The sequence below is a fragment of the Amphiprion ocellaris genome, chromosome 2 (genome assembly GCF_022539595.1).
Source record: "Amphiprion ocellaris isolate individual 3 ecotype Okinawa chromosome 2, ASM2253959v1, whole genome shotgun sequence".
NCBI lineage: Eukaryota > Metazoa > Chordata > Actinopteri > Pomacentridae > Amphiprion > Amphiprion ocellaris.
This window is the reverse complement of record NC_072767.1, coordinates 21,915,396-21,928,223: the sequence shown is the minus strand read 5'-3', so window position 1 is coordinate 21,928,223 and position 12,828 is coordinate 21,915,396. Positions and strand designations below refer to the sequence as shown.

The 12,828-nt window shown below is 38.3% G+C and overlaps 1 protein-coding gene across 5 annotated transcripts in view; it reads right to left on the bottom strand.

Annotated features, from left to right (window-relative positions):
- The window catches only part of csnk1g2b (casein kinase 1, gamma 2b), a 40,196-nt gene that overhangs the window by 9,972 nt on the left and 17,396 nt on the right, over nt 1-12,828 (bottom strand). For all 5 annotated transcript variants that reach the window (XM_023287806.3, XM_023287809.3, XM_023287808.3 and 2 more), the window contains exons 3-4: nt 11,492-11,561; nt 439-587 (exon numbers count right to left, since the gene is read on the bottom strand). In XM_023287806.3, the coding sequence (XP_023143574.1) occupies nt 439-587; nt 11,492-11,561 (219 nt within the window). The remainder of the gene's footprint in view (nt 1-438; nt 588-11,491; nt 11,562-12,828) is intronic.

Below are 12,828 nucleotides of genomic sequence, written 5' to 3'. Positions count from 1 at the left end.
ATACAACAGTGTTAACTTATTAAATGCTCTCCTCTGTGCCATTTTTAAAGATAATGTGAACTGTCTGAAATTAATATTTCTGGCTCTAGTGGATTAAAATAGAGGCAGTGTTTATATTTAACCACTGTCATGGTGAATCTTAGTATCAGGGCTCCATTGAAAATGATTTTTTTTCTCCCATTCCATGAACTTTACTCAGAATAAACAGGCACTAATTCTGTTCAGCTGTACTTGAGTCAAAAATCCTGAACTTCCCATCCTGAGATTTGTAAACTCAGTTCTGGATTAGGTTCAGAAATTGTTGAATCTGCTTTCTGAAACAAGCCGCTGATGACACCTAAGCATTCCTTTCCCCCTAAATAAACCTATTCAAAGTTGAAATAACAGAAGCCAGTTATCTCAATACACGCCTGCTGCTCTTCTCTCTAAAAAGCTTACCAGCTGTATGGCTATCATGAGGACCGTCTTGAGGGAAAAGGTGCGGTCACAGAGGTCAAACAGGTCCTCGAGACTGGGTCCGAGCAGCTCCAGCACCATGGCGTTGTATTTCCCACAAGGACCGAAGTAGTACACCTGAGGGATTCCCTCTGTGGAGACACATAAACAAATAAGGTTAGTGGGCTATTATGAAATCATATCATAGCAATTATATGATCACAATACTTGTATATATTACACAATAACATATTTTCTTTAATGTGCATTTTTGCTTAACTGGCCTGACAATGCCTTTTGTCTTTGGTGTGGTTAGCACAGGCAGAGAAGAAAGTCCCTACAAACCATCAAGCCAGTGCTCATCATTTATGAGACTATTTGGAGACAAGGGGGCAGAGGTTTACAAAAGTCCAGATGACCTGATATTTGTACAACATTTTCATTTACAGACATGGACTGAACTAAGTACAACACAGGAATGTTTTATTATACTGTAGTATTGACATGGCAACATGAATAAGCTATAGAGGGCGTCTGAATTTTGTTAAATTAAAAAGAGGTCAGATTCTCAGCTTTCTGTTGCAAAAGCTCCACTTTCTTCTCTATCATACGCACGTTATACAGTGTGAATCTTAACCAATGCAAACATCATTTCACTGACATTGCCATTTTGTACAAGATTTAAAATCACACATTTTGAAAATGTTGCCACCTAGTACACAATTATGTTGTGCATTCCTAATAATGTGAAAGGCGCTTTATGCACTCAATTATTGCCCTGGTTATTTGGTTTGAAAAGGGTGGGATCACATTCTTCACTACAGCAGTAAAGACAAACTACACATCAGTTTTGTTCCCTCAACAGGTTTGTCAGAAACAGGAGTGGCTTTGCGTTTCTCTTGCTCTGAAGGAAGATTAAAGGGAAAGGTGTCTAGAAAGTACCAGGAATGTGATCAGCACACTGTCAACAACTGTAAGAGGCCTGTCCCACTAGAAACTGCCACACCCATTGCAAGGTTGTGTGTGAGGACCTGTGAAGAATGTGGAAGGATCAACCTGGCAGTATGCATCTTGATGTATGTAAGTGTTCTGACAGTGGGACATCAGGGGCGTGGCAAAACACAACCACCTGTTCATGTGATGGAACAATAAGGCACAAAGTAACAGATAGCACTTGCTCATTTTGCAAAAAATGAGTATATATCTGAAAATCAGCAGGGAAAATTCGGCTGGTACTAAAAACCACTTTAGCACGCTGTTTCACAGTGAACTGCAGCTGCTGTTTCCCAATGTCTGCTGGCTACAACAACAAAATGAACTGCTGAGGTCTGTGTGGAACCAGCATCATATTTCACAAACACTCTTGAATAGCACTCAGCAGCTCACTGGAAAGGTTAGTCCTTGTTACAAGTTTGTTCTGTACTAAAGGAGCTTCCCTGGGACCTTCTATGGTCGCAAATGCCTGGTATCTACATCCCAGCCATCTCTTCAAAAGCCTATTAACCACGAGCTACCACATTAATAGCTTTGCACCACATCTGTGCTGCTACCGCCAGAGTAAGATGAAGAATAAATGAAAGAAAAAGACAGAGAATGACCAAGTACATACACTAAACTCTGTCATTACAATAAATGTGAAACAGAGATAAATAAGAGCTGTGAATGAGCACAGCCGTGTGTGTCCAGTATTTGGCTTCTCAGATTTAATTCGTAACCCCTCAACATGTGACAAACATTGCAACATCTGACTCACACATCGGGGCTGAGCAATTAAGTGCTGTTAAATCAAAAACTTGATTTCAAACAAATCATTTAGCAAATAACAAAGCCTGCAGTCATATTATATTATGTACTTATTATTATTATTATTATTACAGTACGTTATGCAGCAAGTCTAACCCAGGCTATAAACTGTCATGCCAATAGTTTTGCATTACATTTTCCTCCTTGTGTGACTGTCACACACATCTCATAGTAACTTGTGTGGTAATGTTTCATCATGTTTTAAATCTAATACACAGTGAATATTGAGCGGAAGCTTAACTTTCGATAATTACACTGCAATTTTGGTAACATCTGTCTAAAGAAATTCAATTAGACATTGTTCCCAAATTGTTCAGTCTTAACACATATACCTTCATGCATGCACATACATACACACACACACCTGTATGCACTCAAGTCTCTAGGATTTTCCTGGTAATGATGCCCATGACAGATGAGGCAGAGACAAGAGCTCACCCAGAGGCTGACTCACCAAAGCTTGGCCTAAATCTAGAGGGCATTCAAAGCACAGTCATCACAAGAGGAGAGCACACTGTGTATTCTAATCTTGTGTTGGTGGATGTGAGCAGAGATTGGTGCTCACAGCAGCTATAGGTACTAGTCTAGAAATGACTGGTGGTAAAAAGGCAGGAGCATGTTGCTTTGGGGTGATTTTTTTTGTAAAATTGTCAATATAAGCCATGATTTAACAAGAAAAAACACATGAAAAATACTCTCAAAGGAAAGATTTTTTTTATCTTAACAGAAAAGAAAAAAAGGAGTTCTTTCAACAACACACAAAAAGCAAACTAACAAATCTCTATTTGGATAATTGTCTAACTCCGGATATTGTATAAAGTCATAAAAATACATCTTGTGTTCAGCATTGTGGGAAAGGCTCCGGTTTTACTGCAAGCCATAGTCAGTGGCGCTGTGACCCCTGCTGTCTTGACAATTTCAGACAATCCACCCTATTGTATCTGCAGGCAGGCCTTCTCAGGCGACACTGCAAGAAGGAAGACTGCATCATGGTAGCTGAAGACAATGTTGTCCTATAAAGAAATGCCAGAGTTAAAGGGCCAAAGAGGAGAGGGCTGGAGAAGAGAGGACACAGGCAGAAGGAGGAGAGCAGAGAGGGAAGGCGTATTAAAGATTTAGATTATGGAGTGCCATGCAGTGAGAAGGAGGAAGAAGAGAAGAGGGAGAAGATGTGACTTCCATTACGCCCACTGCTCTGAGATGTTCTCACAAGGTTGAAATATGATCAGTGTTAAGGCTTGCTCAGGCTGAGCCAGGAGCTACAAATGCAATATAGCTCAAAAGCACAACACTTCCACAAGATGCTGTGAGGTTAAAAACCAGTGGTGGTGAGTTAAAGCAGCAATACTTTTATTTTTATTTAGTTAATTATTAATTTTACCAGGTACTTGTGGCTTTTAACCTCTGTAGGACTCAGTCAAGTAATGATTTGGCTGACTTCAGAGAAACCACGGCGAGTTTTTTCAGTTTTATCTGACTCAACACTACAAACTATTTATTTCATTTATGCATGTAAAACTAATAATAATTTAGCCATATGAAGTTAACAGAAGGTCTAGACTGTGAAGTAAGTCACGAGAAAAACTGTCATCCCCTTTTCAAGGAGTGTAAAGGTTTATAAAATGTTGTGCAGTTGGCCTAATTTACTTTCTGAGGTTATAATGAAATGATACAATAACTGGAGATTCAGTAGATGGTCAAATAAGTAATTCAGCCCAAAAAGAGACTTAAAATGTAGATTTTTTTGTAGGGTTGTGTCATTTGAAGTTCAACAACTTTGATTGCAATTCTGTTCATTAACTCTGGTTCTCATGAATTCTCACTTCTGATTCTTTGAGGTGTGTGCAGGGTCAAAACAGCTTATTTCATCCTAACTGGCAATGTTTTGATTATTGTCACTTTTCAAGCATGAAAATTTCATTGTTCCAGCTTCACAAATGTGATAAACAAATACAAAATACACAAATATGAGTCATTGGCCAGTTTCTGACTGCTCCTGATTACCTGTGCCGGTGCTGTTTCAGCCAACTGATGTGACAAAAATATTCCCAACAATGCTGAAGCTGTACAACACTACAGCCACTCTTACCAGTAACAGAGCTGGTGCTTGTACTGATTTCTCAGGTCTCATGAACCGTTCAACTGTGTCAGAGCCAGTAAAAGGATGCCCTACTAATACAGAAATTTTCTCTACACTCTGGTTCACTGAACTCAGAACGACCCTATCTAACCAGTCACGACTGCATATCTTCAACCACCTCTCCTTTGTACTACGTGGTGGTTGTGGCAGTCTAACATATTTCAATATTTCCATTCACTCCCGTCTCACATTGCTGGGAATAAGGTGGATAAGACAATGCAATGTTGCCATCTGTTTATGTAGAGCCATAGCAGTGTCCTCATTTTCAATAGCCACAGTCACAAAATAATTGAAAGGTAGGCTAACAGCTAGATGAATGTCACATTAAATAGTCAGTTTTCCATAAACATCGCAGAGGTCTATGCAAACAGCAGGCAGCAATGAGTAACCAGGATACTGATATTCATCATGTATACTGCAACATCAATAACCAGATTTCTGTGTTCCATGTCAACACCATATCCAGAATATGATCAAAAGATGCTGGTATGCATGTAAATACAGTCATTCACACAATGTCTGTCATTCAGGCAATAAGGTTAACTTAAAATATTGACAGAATCATGATTTAATAGGAAAAATGCATTAGTAAACTGGAAAACATGCATGCATGCAACTCACATGATTACAGATGCAGATAGAAAAAGAGTACTGGTAGATACACAAAACATGTTTACAGTACACTGTTTGAAACTAGTACAAGTGAAATTTGTGTAAGAACCATTAAGTAGACTCAAAATTTTTATTATTTTTTAAATTAAAAAATTTTAACCAATTTTCGATGACTAACCCCACTTCAGTCACTGGAAAATGTATAACCTAGGCTATAGTATTGCTACAAACTATTTTGAAAAATGTTTTCCTCTTGTCATTGTAACATGTCATGATTCACGGTGTGGTAGTGTTGTATGCGAGGCAAAAATAACATTCAATGTGTTTAACCAGTAAATATAACCCATTTACATACATCAACTCTTCATGGATACTGTGTTGTGTTATCTGTGGCTGTGGTGTAGCTCACGATGATACTTCAGTTGTAGCTTGGAGTTGTTAAAATAATCTTATCAATCTAACCTAGAATAATCCAATAACAGTAGTAAATACATAAAATGCATAATTTTTGGGTGGGTGTTATCCACGTGTCACAGATGAGTGGCTGTGATTTGCATACAATAATGTAAACAATGTAGATCTCGTGTCACTACATGGCACATCATGCTATTGAAACGCTTGATGGGCCTCATGAATATTCACAGGCATGCTCAAACCCATCACCGAATAATATTCATGAGAGCTTCTTACATGACACTAATTAGACTAACATGCATGCAATCACAGATACGTGACTGCAAGAGCTAAATCGACTTGTGAAATGCCATTAAATCATAGCTGGTCTATTTAAACTGGAAGGTGTATCTGGAGCACAGTGTTGAACTGACTGCAGAAAAAAAGCACAGTAGTAGTGTAAGACTTGCTTGACTAACACCAGCACATTTTAATTATTATAACACAATTAGTAAAATTGCTATTATTACTAGGAGCAACCGAGACACCAGCTCCATTGTCGAGTTTCACAAAAATTGGGAGGTGTGAGGCAGGATACCCAGCAGCCTGGATCTGGTCGGGACAGGAGAGAATTAACAGTGTGCAGATAAGCTCCTCCTGAGTGTTAAGCGCTGAGTATTCCACACTGTGACATATTTGAAGCTCATGGGTACGGCGGGCCTAACAGGGTCACATGTCCTCATTTAGCCAGGTTGACTACATAAGTAGATTTAATCTATCGCCTTGATTCCTCCCATGCAAGAATATCAAGTTAGCCTAGTCAAATCATCATGTAGTGCCCAGTCATAAGCTGGATACAAGCTTTATCTCCAAAAGTATAGCTAGGTTATAGTGGATGTTTATTCAATCAACAGTGTCAAAGCCGTTCTTAGCCCTTAAAATTGTTGAAAATTCTTGACAAAATGCAGCTTCTTTACCATTGCAAAAATGTCCTAGGAATTTCTACCATGTTCTAGCGCATTCCAATACAACATAAATTGACAACCACTGACATAGCAGTTCTCTAGTCAGTTACTATCTACTAGCAAAGAGCTTTGAGAGGACCTCCAATTGCGCATTATGTCGGCTCACAAGACAGTGAAAGGCTGTAAGGTCAGATTGAAGGATTTTCAAGCGCCATTGGCCACAGTACAAAGCATAATCAAAAAATATACAATGAAAAATCTCAAAGGGCATGATAGGAAGCCAAAAGTGACTGCTGTGCTGGCAAGAATAGTAGCATGAGATGCCGAGAGCAAATCCAAGCATCACCCTCAAGCCCATCCCGGTCAATCTGAGCGATTTTGATACAAACATCTAAAGGCAGGCACTCCAGCAGACGTTAAACAATGCTAGTCTTGCTGACCAAGGAGGACTCCACTTCTCCAGGTAGGCACATAAAAGCTCACCTAGACAAAGAAGAAACTATTTGTTGATGAATTCTGTTTTCAAAAGATATGAAAATAGATTAATTCGCAAAAAAAAGCAAAGCATTCAACTGCAAGGACAGCATCTAGCATGGTGGTAGGAATGTAATGTTTTGAGCGTGCTTTTCAGGCAATGGGGAAGGCAACATTAATGGCATCATGAGAAAAGAGGTCTGCATTAAGATTCTGGAGGAAAACATCCACCTTTCTGCAGTAAAACGGCCTTGGGCAGCATTGAACGTTCCAACGGGACAACTGTCTAGCGCAAAGGAGCAAAGTTTTCAAGAAATTGTGAAATGAAACAGAAAACAATATCAGCATTTTGGAGTGAATCAGCCAGAGTCCAGATCTGAATCCTCTTAAGAATCTGTGGAAGAAGCGGAAGATCAGAGTTATGGCAAGGAAGCCTTAAACACTCAAAGACCTGGAGATCATCTTAAAAGAGGAGCAGTCCAAAATCACAGTGGAAACTGGCAAACACTTCATTAGGAATTACAAGAACTACATGATGGTATAGTAGAGAAAAGCTAACTAGTAACTTGGGCATTATACTTTCAGTGTTTATTCAGTGTTTTATTTTATATATATATATATATATATATATATATATATATATATATATATATATATATATATATATATATATATATATATATATATAATGGATTATCAAAATAGCATACTTGAACGTCAACATTGAAAATGTGTCAACATCGATATTTTAACCAACAAATGTTTGTTGTTTTCTTCAATTCATTATAACAAATTCTTTATATTATCACTAAGTAATTATTGCAACATGATGCCAGAAATTTTTAGCTCCAGTCAGTTGTAGTAAGCGATAAAGTTTTAGATAGCAGTGGCACCAAAGTCTGTCTTGGTTCAGTGTAAAAGTTCCAAAGAGCTAAGACAAAAAAATGGTTTGTAAACTGTGCAGAGTTTCAATGACAGATCACAGCGGCACTAGCACAATAAACAAACACCTAGGAGTTTTTCAGCACAGACGCACTTTACATACATTTGCTTTTCTCCTTCTCTCTGTTCTCTCATATGCTGCAGTTTAACACACCTGAATTCCTCATTAAGATGTTCTTATTTACATATTTTACAGCTTCTATTGTCAAACAAAAATACAAGTACAAAATAGTGACTGACGCACAGCCTAAGACTGCATGTTATTCAGCAGTCAATGAAAAGCTGCAGCTCCGCATTGCTAAAATACAAAATACCGATTTTACAAGAGCAATGTCATCTGACTTACTCACCACACACATAGGTTGAAAATAATGACTACGTTGTTATTTCGGCTGCATATTCATAGAATTTTAAGCTACTACCAAAGTCAGAGAACGATTACACAGTCAGGAGCAAAGGAGTTTAGCTACTCTGGGCTTGTAAAGTATCCACTGTGTTAATGTTGCTCTTGGTTTAATATACTGTCCAAAATGTTTCATTTTAAGGGGATTCATAGAAAATTACATACAGTTTGTCGCTTCAACATAAACGCTATGGTGATTTTGCTTTTTTGGAAGAAAATCTATTATTAAGTGATTAAATAATTGGCAGATCAATTGATAGAAAAATAGGCCTTAAAAGCAGTCCTATAAAAATTCCCTAAAAGTCAAAATTTGGGCTTCACTCCAAGTAGCAAAAGATCTAATTAAAGTGGAAGACAATCAGACATTCACCACTGTCTCCTTGATTTATGCACACTGATTGTTTGCCAGGCACACTTTGGCAACATTATGCCACCACCTGCTGAAACTGAACATTTTCTAACAACAGTCAGATCTCCCCACTTATTTCAGTCAAAAACATAGGGCAATGTCATTTATATCGTAGGAGAACCCGTGTGGGTAGTTAATCAAAGGAGTAAATCCTGCAAATCCAAAGGGCAAATAAGTATATAAGTATATCTATGCTTTAGAGATAATATATGCTTCTGTAGAGATATCCCAGGAGTATCATAAAGATTATTTATTCTGTAATACAGTTAGCCCATGGCTCTTAAGCACCACCATTCAGTCTAGTCTAGTCTCTGGAACTTACCTTGTTCCTCAATCTTATTACACTTTCACACTGTCTCCTCTCATTTCAACATAAAATTCAAGGCTAGCAAAGTGAATAACAGCATACTTTTGACAAAAATCACATAAATAGCAGCATGATCATGTGTGGCCTGTGTACGCTGCTTGTTCTGTGTAAGGATTAGAAAAAACATAAACATATAACTGTAGGTCTTAGTAAATGACAAGCTGACGGCCAAATGTAGTCTCAATGGAAGAAGGGATGGCCAGGATGTTTAATGCACCACAAGAAACAACCAAAGGCAGTGCGAGACAAGCCTGAACTGGAGGAATCCTTTGCAATAATCGGGAGAAAAGGCACAGCAGATGACAATTATGGTTGGGCTTATGTGTGTGCATGCACTGTGCAAGACTAGCAGACAGATCAGAATGTCAGATTAATACAATAACAGCTATCCAGAAAAACAGGCCACGCCCTGTCAGCAAAGCACGTTAGAATGTTTGAATGCAACTTGCAGGCAGCACACATTCAATCAGTGAGGAAGAGGATACTGTGACTAGGGAGACTAGGGAAGCTATCCAAGTAGACACCATAATGGCCCGTATGCTTGTAGAGGGCCAGCTATAAATAGTCAAGGACTGCCCTAATGCCCCACCTCCTTATCAACAGTGGAGGGCTTTTGCTCTGGCACAAGGAGCCAAGAAGCTGGCACGTGTCACTAAATTAGACCAGGACATGCGTACTTTAGCTGACTGACAGGGGAGAACCACTGCTACAAGAGAACCACACACACTTGTAATATTTTCAGAATAACAAACACAAATTCCAGCATTTGAGTTTTCAATCTTAGCTTTATGAATGCTAAAATGCTAAGTTTTGGAGAAACCACTTCAGAGTAGCATTGATTCAACTCTATGATCACTGGAGAGGATGCCGTTTGTGACATTGTAGTGCATTACACAGAAAGTCGTTTAGTTTCTGTTCTTCTATCTATACTGATATGAAAAGAGTAGCCAAATTAGAAACACCTGTCACTATAATGTAACACTATTCAAGTGTCACAAACTGCTTCCCCCTAAACGGTCACTTAATAGAATGATCACCTCTGTGAAACTCAATTGAAACATTCATGAAGTCAGGATATACTTTAGAGTTGTTATATTAGACCAGATCACCTTCAATCAGGTGTACATAATAAAATGGCAATTTAGTGCAGTTCACCACTGACACAACAATGATCTAAAAACAAAACTTGTCTCATATGCAGACCATAATAGACCCAGTCAGAGTACTTTATGGTAAATGATGTAATAAAATGTAAATTGGGACTGGATATCAGCATATTCTGAATTATAGATGACTTGGTCTGGTCTGGTCTGATCGGGGACAAAAAAATAACTGATATGCACATGTGGGAGTGGGTGTTTGTAGCACAAAAAGCAGCAGGAGTGGGAGACTGCATAGACCTCTTGTCTGTACCTTTAGCTCTTGTCAGCTTAACTAAGTAATGGTGGCATGGTAGCATATGACATTTAAATAAATGACTGAGTGCAAATATTATGAGACAGCAACATCAACGAGGCAGGTGAGCCTTTCCAAACAGCCAACCAGCCAGGTATTGCTGTGAAACACATCAAGTCCCAGCCGCTCAGAGCTGCCTGACTCTGCCGCCCCTCTCATCCTCCCTAACTGGCTGGCCAGCCAGGCCTTATCAAAGAACTGCTGCCCTGAAGCCACAGCTATGCATCACAGCACATTAACATGCTCTGGACAGTGTTGGAGGGGGGAAAAACTTTAGGGATGGGATTAGAAAAACGAAGCAGATTTTGACAGCATCCACTGGGTCCCAGAGATGTGGAAAGATAAACAAACATGTACAATGAAATGTAGCCTCAAGCAGAATAGAGACTGTTACGTTGTGTTTTAATGCATCTGTTTTCCTGAGTAGAAAACAGAAGTCTCATGTCACAATGCAAAGATCAAAACAAAGCTTTTTCAAAATAAACACAAAAGTCCAAAGTGGATGACACTATGAATGTTTAAAAAAAAAACAACTAATTCAATACGAAAACATGACTAAACAACAGCTATAAAGAAACTAAACTGTGGACCTGACAATAAAATTAAGTATTCAAAGAAGTCCATTAATCCACGAGGATAAAATCTGATTCCTTGCAACAGAGTTTATGTAAATAAAATAGTTTCACACAAGGTAAATATCAGTGGCATGGCATAAAAAATTACCCCAAAAAATCCAATCCGCATTAAAAATTAATAGCGATTTAACTCTGTCCTCCTCTGTGATCCTTGCTGCCATTATTCCTGACTAACAGATCCAGCATGCTACTACAACCTAACCATTCATTCCACACACTCTCCATTAGATGAATCTAACTGAACAGAATAAAACATACTAAACAATACCATGCCCTGTGCAACAATAGTAACTTTACATTTTCTTAATATTTCATCAAAAGAGAAATAAATCTGGAAACGTGAGGTGAAGTCATTTTCACATGTAAACAATGTAATATAATGAAGTCTAGTGTGAAAATGCCCACTTACATGCAGCTCATCATTAGAGTGTTTATTTTACAGACTGCATCGCCCTTACCTGAATTTCCCAACTGTTTGTAAAATCTATACTCCAAATGGAGCTGCGGCGCCCTGGACTTTATAGGTTCCTGAAAGAGAGGAGAGAAGAAAGGAAGGAGAGTGTTAAATATTAGATAGCACACAAATCAGTTAACACACAATATGTGCAGTCATTAGGTACAGTGACATGTTGGTTGTTTACCTTATTGTCAATTCACGAAAGTGGTTTATTTAATTGTAAAAAAGTTCAACTAAAAATTGAGAAATTTTGAATCATAAATACTTGTTTTTCCCACGGTGTATGGAAATTATAGACTAACACCACAAAAGCACAAATGTCTCAACACTTATTCTGAGGGAAGGAAGTAGTGGGTGAGTGACAGCCTTGCAAACAGATCTCCATGATTACCTCGGCCTGTAGTTAACTTAGATACCTATAGCACAATGATTTACTTATTTTAATACCTAATAGAACTTTAATTAAGTCCCGGGTCAGACTCGTGGGATGTGAGAGGATAAAGAGCACTTCCAGCTGGTGTACAGCAGGCTTTTGTGATGACATGGCTGATAATCAACCCACCAGAACATATTGTTCATTATATCACAAGCTCCAGCATTACAACCTAAAATGTAATCTGATTAACCCCACTCTCATGATGACAAGGGCATTATAGACAAACATGAAGTAGACAGAACAAACACACACACACCCGACTTAATTCCTTTTCTTAATCTTCAATAGCTGTGCCACAGCCTGTGGTAAAGCCCTTGACCACATTAACAGTTTGAGGCCCCTTTTCACACACTGCAGCACAAGAAAGCTTTTAAAAGCCCAAAGATGTACAGTTTCCGCTTTGTCAAACTAGTAAGGAAACTCCGAATAGTATTTTGAAACAGCCACACATATGAGTTAATTCTACTGTAAGTCAGGAATAAATTAGCTATTGTAAAGGTAAATCATGGTCACATTGATGTGAAAGCAGGACACACATAGAGCTGAAATGATTGTTCAATCAACAGGAGTCTTTCAACAGGAAGAAAAAATGAACTATGATTTCAGTCATTTCTCAAGCAATGCCAAACACTTGCTGGTTCAAGTCTCTAAGATGCAAGAATAAATGCTTTTCTTTGCCATGCATAACAATAAATTAATATCTTTCTGGGTTTGGACAGTCAAATAAGATATGATTTCTGACACCATCTTGGGCTGTGGAAAACAATAGAAGGCATTTATTTAGCGGTTTATGATATTTTGTAGACAAACAAGTAATCAAGTAACAAAAAAAGCAACTGGAACATTTAACTGAGCAAAACAATGACAGCCTATCTGAATTCTGCTACTCTACATACATATAT